Source organism: Osmerus eperlanus, chromosome 18 (genome assembly GCF_963692335.1).
Source record: "Osmerus eperlanus chromosome 18, fOsmEpe2.1, whole genome shotgun sequence".
Lineage (NCBI taxonomy): Eukaryota > Metazoa > Chordata > Actinopteri > Osmeriformes > Osmeridae > Osmerus > Osmerus eperlanus.
In genome coordinates this window covers 1,162,865-1,177,576 of record NC_085035.1, presented here as the reverse complement: position 1 = coordinate 1,177,576, position 14,712 = coordinate 1,162,865, and the positions used below count along the sequence as shown (strand labels likewise).

Below are 14,712 nucleotides of genomic sequence, written 5' to 3'. Positions count from 1 at the left end.
TATGTTTTTACCTACATGAGTACAAGCTTAAATAAGTAAAAATGAAGTGAACATGTGACATTTGGGTCATTAGTAGAAGAACATTTTAATACACCAGAATACTTCAGTTCAATATATTTTATATGGATACTATGTTTACGTAACAGGTTAGATGACATAAAAAAAATGCTACATAAAACTATGAACATTCACATGGCGATGAATATACCTCAGTGCTTAGCGCGTTTGACTGCAGATCACGAATTCTCTGGTTAAAATCCCATCTCTAAATCGCTTAGACAAAAAGCGTATCCTAAATCAATACATAAACACATCACAATGTTTCTATACACAGTCGGTTGGGCGATGCAACACATTCAACACTAATTGACAGTTAATAAATCTCCAGAACGTTAAGAACATACATCTGGGTGTTCTTGAGGAGCCTTATAAGATCGCGAGAACAGAGAATAGAGTACAGTACTTGGCCTTGAAAGATGTCGTCAAACGCGTTCATGACTCCGGAAAAAAACAGATAAACAGTAACAGCAAACAGATAAGCTATTTCATTAGCACAGTGCTTTTCCGATTCAGACCTCTTTGGATCTACCGCTAAAAACAGTGTGATTGGCTAAAAACCTTTTAGCCAATTACAGGTTTAATACACGTCTCCTAGACAGCAGCCTAGTCTTTCCTCAGGCTAGAACAAACGAGTTTACGTTTAAGCACATAACAAGGGTTAGGGTTCCAGTAAGTAACAAGCTGGTGACCAGTCCGATTAGCATTCGGCAAGAAAAAGTATAGAAGAATATATACCGTTATTTAAAACGGTAGTCAAAATGCACTTTGATTTCCCTTTGGATATGCATAGAAACTACAAGATTGTTTGGTGACTTTATGGCAATGGGTTAAGGCGTTCTCGCTGTGTAAGTGACTGGTGATGATGAACGTACGGCCTTCCATAGGCAGGCAGAAAACCTGGGTTCTAGCTCAGTATAGAGTATAGGCTCACTCGTATAACACTTACAACTATTTACATGCTCCGGGAATACTCAGCAGGGGTCATGGAGTCTCACGTGAACTCTGAGAGGAGCGAGAGCGCTCCAGCTTTACTCAGAACAACACTATGGCACATCAGGAGAGGAGGGGAGTGACTCGGTGTGTGGGATGGGTGTGTGTGTGGGATGGGTGTGTGTGTGGGATGGGTGTGTGTGTGGGATGGGTGTGTGTTTCTGCGAGGTGTGTGAAAGAGAGCATGCGTGGGTGTGAGTATGAGTGTGTGTGTGAGTATGAGTGTGTGTGAGTGAGTATGTGTGTGTCTGAGGCTGAGTGTGTGTGAGTGCGTGTGTGACAGCATGTGTGCGTGTGTATGTGAGTATGAGTGTGTGTGTGTGAGCGAGCGCGTGTCCTCAGCGCTTCATGAAGGCCTGCATCATGTCCATGGGCAGGGGGAAGATGATGGTTGAGTTCTTCTCGGCGGCGATGGTGTTGAGGGTCTGCAGGTAGCGCAGCTGCAGCGCGGACGGAGACTCTGCGATCACCAGAGACGCCTCCTTCAGAGCCCGTGACGCATTCATCTCCCCCTCCGCTGCTATCACCTGGGAGACGAGGGGAGAGGGAGGGAGAGGAGAGGGAGGATGAAGAGGAAGAAGCACAAGAGAGAGAGAGCGAGGGAATCATCATCATTCTATTTTTACAAAAATCGAGGAGAGAAAAGACATGAGGAATCTGAAGTGTTTCAACAGAACAGCGAGCATCCGTCAGGCGAACGGCTCTCTGGGGAGTGGCGTCATCAACAGGCTATCAAAGAGACGATGTTAATTATCCTAAGAACCTGAGGAGTGGCCGCCTCGGCCACGGCTACGGTCGAGCCGCTGGTTGCTAGGATACGAGGATGGGAAGTGCGTCACTCATCACTCAGGGTAATTGCGGGATGGTTTTATATAACGGGCCTTTCAGAGAACCAACCTTTCAGTGCAACACGACTGCACCAAGGAGGATGTTCATGCGTGTGTATGTGCGCATGCATGCGTGTGTGTGTGGTGGTGTGTGTGTACGTGTGTGTACCTTGGCCCTGGCCTCAGCAGTGTGTGTGTGTGTGTACCTTGGCCCTGGCCTCAGCAGTGTGTGTGTGTGTGTACCTTGGCCCTGGCCTCAGCAGTGTGTGTGTGTGTGTGTGTGTGTACCTTGGCCCTGGCCTCAGCAGTGTGTGTGTGTGTGTGTGTGTGTACCTTGGCCCTGGCCTCAGCAGTGTGTGTGTGTGTGTGTGTGTGTGTGTACCTTGGCCCTGGCCTCAGCAGTGTGTGTGTGTGTGTGTGTGTGTACCTTGGCCCTGACCTCAGCAGTGTGTGTGTGTGTGTACCTTGGCCCTGGCCTCAGCAGTGTGTGTGTGTGTGTGTGTGTGTGTACCTTGGCCCTGGCCTCAGCAGTGTGTGTGTGTACCTTGGCCCTGGCCTCAGCAGTGTGTGTGTGTGTGTGTGTGTACCTTGGCCCTGGCCTCAGCAGTGTGTGTGTGTGTGTACCTTGGCCCTGGCCTCAGCAGTGTGTGTGTGTGTGTGTGTGTGTGTGTACCTTGGCCCTGGCCTCAGCAGTGTGTGTGTGTGTGTGTGTGTGTACCTTGGCCCTGGCCTCAGCAGTGTGTGTGTGTGTGTGTGTGTGTGTGTGTGTGTGTGTACCTTGGCCCTGGCCTCAGCAGTGTGTGTGTGAGTGTGTGTGTACCTTGGCCCTGGCCTCAGCAGTGTGTGTGTGTGTGTGTGTGTGTACCTTGGCCCTGGCCTCAGCAGTGTGTGTGTGTGTGTGTGTGTACCTTGGCCCTGGCCTCAGCAGTGTGTGTGTGTGTGTGTGTGTGTGTGTGTGTGTGTACCTTGGCCCTGGCCTCGCGGCTGGCCTCAGCCTCAGCAGCCATGGCTCTCTGCAGCTGCTGCGGCAGCTTGACGTCTTTGATCTCAACCCGCTCCACCTTGATGCCCCAGTCGTCCGTGGCGTCGTCCAGGGTGGACTGAGGAACACACACACACACACACTCAGTACACTCCTGTATACCTAAAGCATAACCAAACCTTCACCCCCGAGCGTGTGTGTGCAGTTACGGTCGACGTGACGCCGAACGGTTGCGGTAGCGTTAGCTACCTGCATGCTGTGAGCGATCTCCTCGCGGTCGGACAAGATCTCGGCCAGGTTCTTGGTGCCCAGCACGTTGCGGAGGGTGGTCTGGGCGAGGAGGCGGGTGGCCGCGTCGGCGTTGGTGATGTTGGCCACGGCCAGTGTGGCGTTCTGGACGCGGTAGTACACCACCCCATCCACGCTCACCGTCACAGAGTCCTTGGTCAACACCTGAGGATGGACCGGTCAGTTTAGGAGGACCGCGCCGACAGACTCGGGTGAAGGTTTTCAGTTGTGAGTGTGAGAGGTTTGATGTTCAGGTGTGAGAGGTTCGATTTGGAGGAGGTGTGTGTGGGAGGTTAGATTTCCAGATGTCAGTGTGAGAGTTTACATATTGAGTGTGTGGAGGCTGGGAGGAGGCTGTGTGAGGGGGCTGTGAGAGGGGGCTGTGAGGGGGCTGTGAGGGGGCTGTGAGGGGGCTGTGTGAGGGGGCTGTGAGAGGGGGCTGTGAGAGGGGGCTGTGAGAGGGGGCTGTGAGGGGGGGCTGTGAGGGGGCTGTGAGGGGGCTGTGAGGGGGCTGTGAGAGGGGGCTGTGAGGGGGCTGTGAGAGGGGGCTGTGAGGGGGCTGTGAGGGGGCTGTGAGGGGGCTGTGAGGGGGGGCTGAGAGGGGGCTGTGAGGGGGGGCTGTGTGAGGGGGCTGTGCTCACCTCTTGCGGGGGGATGTCAAAGGTGATGGTCCTCATGTCCACGTTGATGTAACTGTCCGTGCAGGGAAGGACAAAGAACAGGCCTGTAGACACACAACACGTAACTCCCACAGCTGCGATGGTTCACTACGCGACACGCTGCACAGACATCTGTGGTTGGTGCATATCAAGCAGGATGTCTCAAGACAACCATACAACATGAACTGACTTGCTGACAACCATTTCTGCACAAAGTATTTCATTCACAACTCTTCTATGTAATTTTAAAAAGGTATTTTAATGCTAAAATCCATAGCTTAGAAGATAAAATTACCTCAATATTTACATGAGAATATAAAGACTTTAATCCAAAGCGAGGTACAAACAGTGCACATTGACAGTACAGTAGAAAACCCAGGATCAGAGGTGTGTAGTTCTACAGTATTTCGGTGGTCAGAGTCTCTGTATGAAACCATTTGTAGTTATTTATCAGTAGGAAGGAGAAACAATATCGTTCTTAACAATAACTGACCATTCCATGACCATACAGGTCATATCTGCTTTCCTGATGATGGTTCCTGTCCAGCCCTCAGCCAATACCAGCAGGCCCTCAGGAAACACAGAACCCACCACAGAACTGCCGTCTGCGCTGCAAAACATTGTGGGGCACGATCCTAATGGAAAATTCCAGATTCCCAATCTAAAAGCAGCCTCACTCCCTCACCACAACAACTGTGTTTTGCAGCAGAACAGAGTAGCATCTACTAACTATCCCTAGAAGTACATTTACATTTTACATTTAGCAGACGCTCTTATCCAGAGCGACTTACAGTAAGTACAGGGACATTCCCCCGAGGCAAGTAGGGTGAAGTGCCTTGCCCAAGGACACAACGTCAGTTGGCACGGCCGGGAATCGAACTGGCAACCTTCGGATTACTAGCCCGATTCCCTCACCGCTCAGCCACCTGACGAAGTACAGTACTGGGCAACAGCCTTAGGCACAAACAAAATAAAAAGTAAAGCAAAAATGCTTTAAGACAATGAGATAAAAAGACTGAACAAACATTTTCTGAAACACTGGACTTTTTATACTGCAGCACTGCACATACTATTCATAAAAAAAGAAATCAAAAACAGAACAGGGGGTCGAGGCTTAGAGAGGCAGAGAGGGCTATTATTACCCTGCACGTGTCCGCACATCCCAGCTGTCCTGGAATCCAGGCGTATCATGTTGAGGTAGGGCTGGGGCAGGCCACTGGTGCAGGCCACTGGTGCAGGCCACTGGGGAGACCCAGACACCCCCCAGGACACCCCTGCTCCTATAGGACACCCCTGCTCCTATAGGACACCCCTGCTCTACAGCCTGCTGCCGTCAGAGTGACTGTCACAGGCGGGTGTGTCTGCACTGCAATGCCACCACTCAACGGAGTGATCCAAGTGATCTAGAGGCTAGACTGGAGGCTTAGGATAGAGGCTGAGGCTACAGACTTTGATTATTTATATTTATAATATGATTATTAATATTTTTACTATGAGTTTGAATAGGATCAACACACACTGGAGATACAGAACATCACTGTTGGGCTGGGAATGAGTCCAACTAAACTAGAAAGTGGTTTGTCTGCAGACGTGACAGTGGTTTGTCTGCGGGGACGTAGGTGTGGGAACTATAGGTGGAGCTGAATAAACCCTCCACATTGGCATGCAAGGTACTGCTGGCAGCATGCACCCACTCAGTCTCATACAGAGACGTTTACAGCTGGTTTCAATTTGTTATCTTCCTGTTTACTGTGGTCACCACATTCCCATAAGCTGTACTCTACAAGAACAAGATTTTTTTCACCTTTAGTTTTTACTTTTTTATATATATACAGGGCTATTTTTTTTTACTTGAATATTGTCTTAAATGCTTTCTATTTTGTGATATGTAGCGGCAGTAAAAAAGTGCAGTGTTGAGAACATTTCAGTAGTCTTTTCATCAAGACTTATGGACAACTAATTTAGGGGGCAGCACAGACAGGGTGGATTGTAACCTGCAACCTCCCGCTTTTCAGTCAAGTGCTCTAACCACTGAGCAACTCCTGCACTTACCTGGTCCTTTAGCTCCACCGCGCAGGATCCTTCCCAGGCGAAAGATGATGGCTCGCTCGTATTCCTTCACAATCTGTGTTAAAAACAAACAAACACTGACCTAGTAAATATTCGATTTTTCGATTTCCTTGATAGCACTGTTTGACGTTTTTGTACCAGGCCATTCTCTAATTCTGAGCTATTGTCCCACCTTGTGCTCTTAAAGAGTAGATATTGTGTGCACAATGCACTGACAAAGACGGTCTCTCGTGTCATAAGATACGGTGAGTGGCCGTTTCCATGAGCATAGTGTCGTATTGGGTTTGTTATCCATACACGTTCACTGTCACCGGACACGGGTTTGACCGAGTCCATAGTATTACCTTGATGCACATCCATATGGACAGGGGCAAAGTGACGAGGGTCAGTAAGAGGGAAAACCCGACCAGCACCCATCCACAAAGCCCCACGTCACTATCAGGGTTCTCCAAGGCTGAAAGAAAATCAAACGTATCATCACAAAATGACAAAGGCTTAAACGCGATCGCTGGCGACCGTCCAAGCGCTACCCGCACACTCAAGCAATTCTGGTAACTGGGCTTGGCGGTAGTCCGTTCTGCATGGATGATCTACTGTAAGCGTGCCTAGTTGTTATGTGCAGTCAAATTACATTAGACATTAGATTTTCTATACTCGATTTGTTACAGTTTTGTGATTCCTTAACTCACAACCATCAAGCAAAATGCAAACGCAAATGGGTGATAAGTTACACTACACACTATCCCTTCGCACGCACCCCACCCGAAAAGGATCAATGGCTATTTATTGTGATATTAGGTTATGCGGAATGCAATTTGCGTTGTCGCTTTGGCCAATACCAGACACAAGAGGATTCGATCAACATTGATCGAGCACATTGATTCTCAGCCATGCAGTTAACCCTAGAAGCCTACCTTCAGAATCTGCGTACCTTGAGCCTACAGAGAAACGTCGTGTTAAAGCTTCACTTCATTCACAACACACCGTACTAACGAAAAACTGAATATTTTGTCTAATCTAGAAACTTGAGTTTTTGACCATTGGCTATAGGGTCCTTGCATTTCTCTAATTGTGTCGATTCCAGCTACTAATCAGAGCAGACTCATTTTATATTTGAGCGTGGGAGTTGATTGTTTTCAATTCTAAAATATGGCAATCATATGACTACCTGTTGACGGTAGTGTTGCTGCAAGACAAGTTGCCCACTAACGATAGACAACTAGTGATCGTACTCAGTAATAAATTGATGAGTCTCATTCAGTGCATATTGTTGTAGAATTCAACCAAAAAAGTAGCACACTGATGAATTTGCTAAAAATGCATTTTTTTGCCATGCAACCCAGCGGGACTGGCTGATGCACTGCATTGACATGCAACATCATCGATTGCTGCTAGCAAAAAAGAGCTAGCTGAATTGTATGGGAATAGCGGATCGCATAGTGAATCCAGCCAGCTAGCAAGCAATGGGTAGAATATTGCAAGCAAACGTCGCTAGCCCTACTTATGTGTTGCAAGGCGTACGGATAAAGGAAGATATACCTGCTTGACGTTCCCGTCTTTTCGCCGCTTTCACTTCTTTGCCGTCTTCCATGGTTTCAAAAAGCTACTGTACAATCTAACCCAGAGCAGCGTCGCTATTACAGCCCGTCTCCGCCCTCAGTCTGAAAAAACTGTTTTCTTAGCGTAGCCCACGTCCACTGCTAGTTTGCTATGCTAAATGGGTCACGAGAACGTCAAAGGGGGGATGGTCACCCCACGCCATAATGCCAACATACACTATCGTTGAACATATAGGATACATACATATATTATTTAGTTAAAATAAATTATTGAATTCGATATTGAGCCGTTCGTTCGTGATAAGATAACCATATTTATCTTACAAGATGAAAATTTATGATACGACTATATCCCCTTATCGTAAGTCACGTGTCGTGATTTAATTTTGTATTTTATTTTGGTTACTTGTAGCAAGATTGGTTTTACCCTTCTTTCTATGCTGCACTGCAATTTAATTTGATTGATCATCATCGTCAAACATGCTTTGTCACCCCCTACTGGAAAGAAATGGTACAAATCTTGACCGTCCAAATTTGCTTACATTACATTGGCCTCCCTGATAAACCAGCCTGGAATTTTCTATCGACGAAAAATGTTCAGATTGTGGCACAACACACTACATTTGCACATACACAACAGAATGCCTGAACTGCATTTTTTGCATGCAATTTAATATTTTTAACCATGTGTGATGTGTTCAGGCAATTTGTTAAGATCAACCATAGCCATATTCCTGAATATGGTATCAGTCTTTACTATAGCTTGTTCGGCATAATTGTCAATAGAGATCGATGTTTTCCCCGATCCATCTACAAATCGTCACTCATTAAACTTGAGTTAGCCTGTCACTCCAGGCGTGAAACACCGGTCCCACACATCTCTCTGGGGCTGGGGGATCATCTCTCTGGGGCTGGGGGATGGATGTGGCTGGGGCTGGGGTTGGGGGATGGATGGTCCTGGTTTCCCCTGGCTGCTGTGGACCCTGACTCAAAAAAGGCCTTCAATTCCTGGAGGTGCGATTATCCTGGGAAAGCACAGGGATGGAGGGATAGAGGGAGGAATGGAGGGATGGAGGGATGGAGGGAGGGAGGGATGGAGGGATGGAGGCCGTGTTGGTGTGGTGGGGAACTCCACGCCGGCTATAATCCTCTTTTAATTAGGCTAAGGAGAGGAGATGTGGGGGGGCTGCTGGATCAGTCACAGCGCATTGACAAAGCACCAAGCTGGGACTGGAGCATTGGTCTGGCCGGCTGAGGCCAGTTAAACTCAAGAACAGCCTCTCAAGCGTGAAAAACATGCTTTTTCCTCCACTGGCGTCTACCTGGGATTTGACCTGTTCTTCTTCATGCTAAAGGTTCCGGGGTCTCTGGGGGGCGTGGCTTGATGCGCTGCAGAATGTTCTGGACCTCTCATTTCTAATTCCTGTCTTGTTTCTTCCCATCTTGGGCTGTGTCTGCAGTCCATCTTTCTCCTTGTTATCCAACCCCAATGGTATTCCCATGCCAACACCACCACCCCCCTCACACACACACACACACACACACACACACCACCACCACCACCAGAACCGATGGCCAGGTCTCCAATCTCCTTTTTAGTCTCTTTTACTCCCTTATTATCTGCTTCTATGTTCTCCATTCTCTCTCTCTCTCTCTCTCTCTCTCTCTCTCTCTCTCTCTCTCTCTCTCTCTCTCTCTCTCTCTCTCTCTCTCTCTCTCTCTCTGTCTCTCTCTCTCTCTGTCTCTCTCTGTCTCTCTCTGTCTCCCTCTGTCTCTCTCTCTTTCTGTCTCTCCCTCTCTCCCTCACTCTTTCTCTCCCTCACTTTCTTTCTCTCTGTCTTCTGTAACTCTCAGGATTTATCTCCATCTATTGATTTATCTTTCTCTCTCCCCCCCTCTTTCTCTCTCTCTCTCATTCACTCTCCATGGTTCCTCCTTTTTGTTTCACTGTTAGACAGGGGAGTAGACAAGCTTTTCTTGATAACAACTGAGATCAGGACAAAAGTAACTACCTATGTGTCCGGGTCAACACAAAGGCCTTGAGTATTCTCACAGATTGTCTGTAACCACTGGAAACGACACTGCAGATTCAGTTTAACATATACATGTCTTTACTTGATGCAGCAGTGTAACAAACGCTATTACTGTTTGTGAGAATCAACACTCAAAACTTCTACCAAGAACCCGTGTAGCACATGTTTACAAAAGAGATCGCTGCTGTTAGTACGCCGGTATCTCCAGAAGAAAAATCTAACGTTTGACGTTCAAAAAATAGTGTTAGGACTTTTCAAACTTGCCATCATTCTCAGATTTACCAAGGTCAGCGGCAGTGAGGGTGGTACCAATCAGTGAACACTAGAGGGCGGTACCAATCAGTGAACACTGGCAGAACCAATCAGTAAATACTAGAGTGCAGTACCAATCAGTGAACACTAGAGGGCAGCACAGTACTTGTCCTGACCCAGATAGTGAAATCAGCAGGCTACCGTACATCCTTGTGTTCTCTGAGCGCTGCTGTTGAGCAAGGCCAAGTGGAGATTATCTGATAAAAAATGACAGGAAATCTGAGAAGCCTACACAGAAGGAAATATATAATATCTGACTGACATCTAACAGTGAAGTAAAGTAGCAAATATTTAGCCTAAGTTTTTTTTCCTGTCATGGAGGCAATTATAGTATTCTATACCACCTCAATCATATTTTATACCGCCTCAGTGTGCTGTGTGAAATTGTATTGAAAATACCAATGTTAGGACTGAGTCAGTAAAAAATGCCAATTGTGTTTCTAGGATAGAAATAAGGGATTTATTCCACTGTAGCTGTATGCTGTAACGTGTTTTCATTAATATGCAATCAGTCAATTTTATTCGTGTCCCGCCATCATACATACAGTTGGGGACATAAATCGTTTGTTTGGAACAGCCCACACTCGTATTAACGGCGTCTCACGGAGTCAGAGGTCACCGCCGATTACCCTGGCCTACAGTCAAACTTTACGTCTTGATAACGAAACAACGCAGTCATGATGATAATGTATGGCAATGTAACCATTTGGATTTCCATCATTTCTGTTTGTACTCAGATAGTGTGCTTGCAAGAGGCGCCGGCGTTTGGCATTCTGCTCTAGTTCTCCCACTGAAATGAGTTCTCCCTGTAAACTTACAGACGGATGCAGCGCCCACACATTGGTTCCCTCCAGAGCTGCCGTACATAAAACATAAAAGGCGAGTCTATATGAAAAATGCACAGAGCGCTAGAATATAATGCGCGTGATACCCTGCTGCTGTTGAGCGAGACCGAAATAAAGAGGAAGGCCTTCCGTGGATAGATTCCCTTTCTCCAAGAATTCGTTTGACTGCATGTTTGGATGACTGCCTCCGCAAACATTTACTCACCGTACCATATCCTCGCATCACGTTACAAAGATTGATTGCTCGCTTGCCTCTCCCAGTTCTATTGGCCACGATGAAATCAAATGGGGTTCTTGAAACAAGAATACAACGGAGTTGCTAGTTATGCACAAAAACAAGTGGCTGCTGTTCTGTCAGAAATCAAGACAAGTTTATGCGTGTTGTGTCAAGTAGGCCTACATGGGATTGTTCTTGTAAATGTTCAGTGCAAGACAGCAGATGGCAATAAAACAAATGGTAAATAGAGTGGGACAATGTATTTCCAATTCTTTTGACAAAATTTAGGTTTGAATATCTTTTTTTGGAACGATTGAAACGCAATTCTGAAGTAAACTGAACTGAATAAAGTACATCGTTTTTCTTAAAAATATTCTAGCACAGACTACTACTAATTGTACTTCTACTCTACCTCTGTGAAAAGCAGTGGGCATGTTATTAGAGCAACGACACTGTATTATTGAAGAATAACATGACTCGTGGTTTTTTATTAATATCAAATGTACAATTATTAACTGAACTACAACTGCCAACCAATATGGCTCGAAAATAATATATAACCCAGGTAGGCAAAAAATAAAATAAAAAGATTACATAAAAATATATTTATTTATTTTTTGTTACAACAGCAACAAAGGTTTTTTAATGTCTACGAAAGGACAACAAATGTAAAACTTTCAGGTGTTGATAGTAAAAACCGTTAAGTGATTCCTCGGTAGGTCTAATTACAACCCTTCAGAATCTTCTCCGGTGGAGATATTCACCAAGACCAACACCGGTTATTTTAGGTTTTAGGTAGGCCTGATTGGTGCAGCGCACCGGTCCATTTTCCCCAGCAGGCAATGTCGTGGAGACAGAGTGGGAAAAGAAAACTCATAACAAAACAATAGAAAATGCCCCCAGCCCGGGACGCACCACTGAGAGCCAGATCGAAACAGACATTACTCTCAGTTCAAGGTGACCCACAGCTTTTACCCCAGTCTTTCCGACCAACTACACCAGCCAAAGCGAATCAATCTACAGCATCTAATATTATGTTGCAGAGAGACACGCTACCCTCTACGTTTTAATCAATACCGGAGTGAAACTAGGTAGGGATGAGCCAGTCGCCAGAGCAGGGATGCGAGCTCGAGGCAGCTGCGGCGTGAGAGAGAGCCGCTCACGTGGAAGTAAGAGGCCAAATCAGGTGCTTTGACCCTGGAGAGGAAGGGTCAACACATAGGATGCGGGCTCTCTCCTCAGCTAACACCGCTTTCAAAATAACCAACCTCCTCTGGACCTGCAGGCTACAATAGATTAGCCCCCTCTGCTGCATCACCTACACACCTCTCTCTCTCTCTCTCTCTCTCTCTCTCTCTCTCTCTCTCTCTCTCTCTCTCTCTCTCTCTCTCTCTCTCTCTCTCTCTCTCTCTCTCTCTCTGTCTCTCTCTCATCTGTCTCTCTCTCTCTGTCTCTCTTTCTCTCTCTCTCTCTCTCTCTCTCTCTCTCTCTCTCTCTCTCTCTCTCTCTCTCTCTCTCTCTCTCTCTCTCTCTCTCTCTCTCTCTCTCTCTCTCTCTCTCTCTCTCTCTCTCTCTCTCTCTCTCTCTCTGTACCTATCTGTCTCTACCTCTCTCTCTCTACCTCTGTCTCTCTCTCTCTCTACCTCTCTCTCTCTACCTCTCTCTCACTACCGCTCTTTCAGCTCTATCATTCTCTTTATCCACCTCCTCCTCTCTTCTGCACCATCCCTCACATCGTTAGCATTTAGATAGACGAGAGCAGAGAGGCTTGGGTAATAGGCTTTTCCCATCCATCCCTCCCCCCCTCCCTCCCTCCATCCCTCCCATCCCTCCATCCCTCCCTCCATCCCTCCATCCCCTCCTGCTCAAATCAGATGAAGTGAGAGGGATTAAATCAAAAGAACAACAATGATGATGAGAAGAAGAGGGAGGAGGGATTGAGAATCAGAGAAGGAGAGGAGAAGAGAAGGAGGGAACAGAACGCTCCAGCGACTGTGAGCTCATTAAGCGAGGCCTTGACAGAATTGATGTTAGAGGTGATTGGAGATTATCACATTTAGGGAATACTACATCCCCTTATCCCTCTCTCTCTCCCTCTCTCTCCCTCTCCTCCTCCAGTCTCCCTCGCTCTCTCTCTCTCCCAATCTCACCCAGGTCAGCTTCCCCCCTGTTGTATTCCCTGAGCTGGGCCCTGGGGCCGGAGGGGGGGCTCCCAGATACCATCAACTCTAGCTGTCTGTTTGATCTCCTAATTCTGCTTCATTTAAACTTCATCAACTCTTGCAGTGGACCGGAAGAGAGGAGAATGGAAACAGCTTGTGTGGAGGCAGGCTTTTTTCTCATCCCCTGCTCACTCTCCTTTTGTTGTCAGATCTGAAATGATATCCCCACTGCCACACACACACGCTCGCTCGCACACACACGCACACACACACAGCCACACACGCTCGCACGTGTGCACACACGGACGCACACACACACAGATGCCTGAACACACACACACGCACTCACACACACACGCACACACAGATCCTGACTAACACCAGAGATGGGAAAGACACTAATCCTTCAGCACCAGTACCCCCCCCCACGCCCCTGCCCTGCCTGCACTACTCCCCCCGACCCACACTGGGAAATTTAGCATGGCCCTTTGGCTGATGCAGAAAATGAGATTACTGTATTTAAATGACTATGGTAATGGCGAGCGTGCTGTTGGGCCCCTGTAGGTTAGGGGATTTCTCTCGTGTTCATTGTTAGCAGTTTTGCTAATCTCCATCGTCCGGCTCATGTGTACAATGGGGATGTCATTTGAAAGATATTTTTTTCTCTTTTGGTTCTCCTCTGTTCTCTAGAATTCCCTCCTCCCCTCCTCCCCTCCTCCCCTCCTCCCCCCTGCGCACCCCTCCCCTCCTCCCCCCCTCCCCTCCTCCCCTCCTCCCCCCTGCGCACGCCTCCCCTCCTCCCCCCCTCCCCTCCTCCCCTCCTCCCCCTGCGCACCCCTCCCCTCCTCCCCTCCTCCCTCCCCCCTCCCCCCTCCTCCCCTCCCCTCCTACCCTCCTCCCCTCCTCCCCTCCTCCCCCCTGCGCACCCCTCCCCTCCTCCCCTCCTCCCCTCCTCCCCCCTGCGTACCCCTCCCTTTTTATTTTTATTCAGTCAGCTCAGGGGGGCCACAGGGAGGGCCAGGGACATTTTTACAGGGGCACTGCCCCCCCCTGTGGCCCCCGTGTAGAAACGCCCCTGTGTAGGAGCCTGTATGTGTGTGTACGAGCCTGTGTGTGTGTGTACGAACCTTTGTGTGTGTGTGTGTGTGTGTGTACGAACCTGTGTGTGTGTGTGTATGTGTGTGTGTGTGTACGAGCCTGTGTGTGTGTGTACGAACCTGTGTGTGTATGTTTACGAGCCTGTGTGTGTGTGTACGAACCTGTGTGTGTGTGTCATGTTCCCCAGCTCTGCAGTCTCAGACACGCGGTGAACATTCTTCATTCAAAGCCTCTCACTGCAGTGATTCGCCACGCTCAGTCTGTCTACCCAAACCTAACCCTCCACACGTTTGCAATGAACCCAAAGACTCCCCCTCCTCCCCCCTCCTCCCCCTCCTCCCCCTCCTCCGTCCCTCCTCCATCCCCTCCTCCCCCCTCCTCCCCCCCAGAGGACACGGGAACGCCAGGTGTCCAGAGAGGGAGGTGTCGGGTCCTGTACCTGCAGGACTTGTCATCTGCAGCCTCGGGAGGCTGTGTCTCCACCGTGCTCCCCGGCCAGCGACGAGAGCAGAGAGAGACGTTTACGGGATTAACGGATCTGGTGTGTGTGTGCAGTCATTAGCATCTGACAGGGGTGTGTGGTGCTGTTTGGTTGGGTTGAGGCAAGGCC

At 48.2% G+C, this 14,712-nt stretch overlaps 1 protein-coding gene across 1 annotated transcript; it reads right to left on the bottom strand.

Annotated features, from left to right (window-relative positions):
• Window positions 1-66: 66 nt before the first annotated feature.
• stom (stomatin) lies at window positions 67-7,573 on the bottom strand. Its single transcript, XM_062484348.1, has 7 exons — window positions 7,416-7,573; window positions 6,221-6,330; window positions 5,859-5,931; window positions 3,789-3,871; window positions 3,109-3,312; window positions 2,843-2,977; window positions 67-1,577 (listed from the first exon to the last, which is right to left on the bottom strand). Exons 1-7 carry the CDS (start codon window positions 7,465-7,467, stop codon window positions 1,389-1,391), a joined length of 846 nt encoding a protein of 281 aa, XP_062340332.1. The 5' UTR covers window positions 7,468-7,573; the 3' UTR covers window positions 67-1,388.
• Between the last annotated feature and the right edge of the window lie 7,139 nt (window positions 7,574-14,712).

Excerpts from the sequence above, each read along its gene's own strand:
- stom (XM_062484348.1), bottom strand. The coding sequence starts at position 7,467 with ATGGAAGACGGCAAAGAAGTGAAAGCGGCGAAAAGACGGGAACGTCAA. Across the intron at positions 3,872-5,858 it reads CGGTGGAGCTAAAGGACCAG|GCCTGTTCTTTGTCCTTCCC; the intron begins GTAAGTGCAGGA and ends GTGTGTCTACAG. Across the intron at positions 3,313-3,788 it reads TTGACATCCCCCCGCAAGAG|GTGTTGACCAAGGACTCTGT; the intron begins GTGAGCACAGCC and ends GTCCATCCTCAG.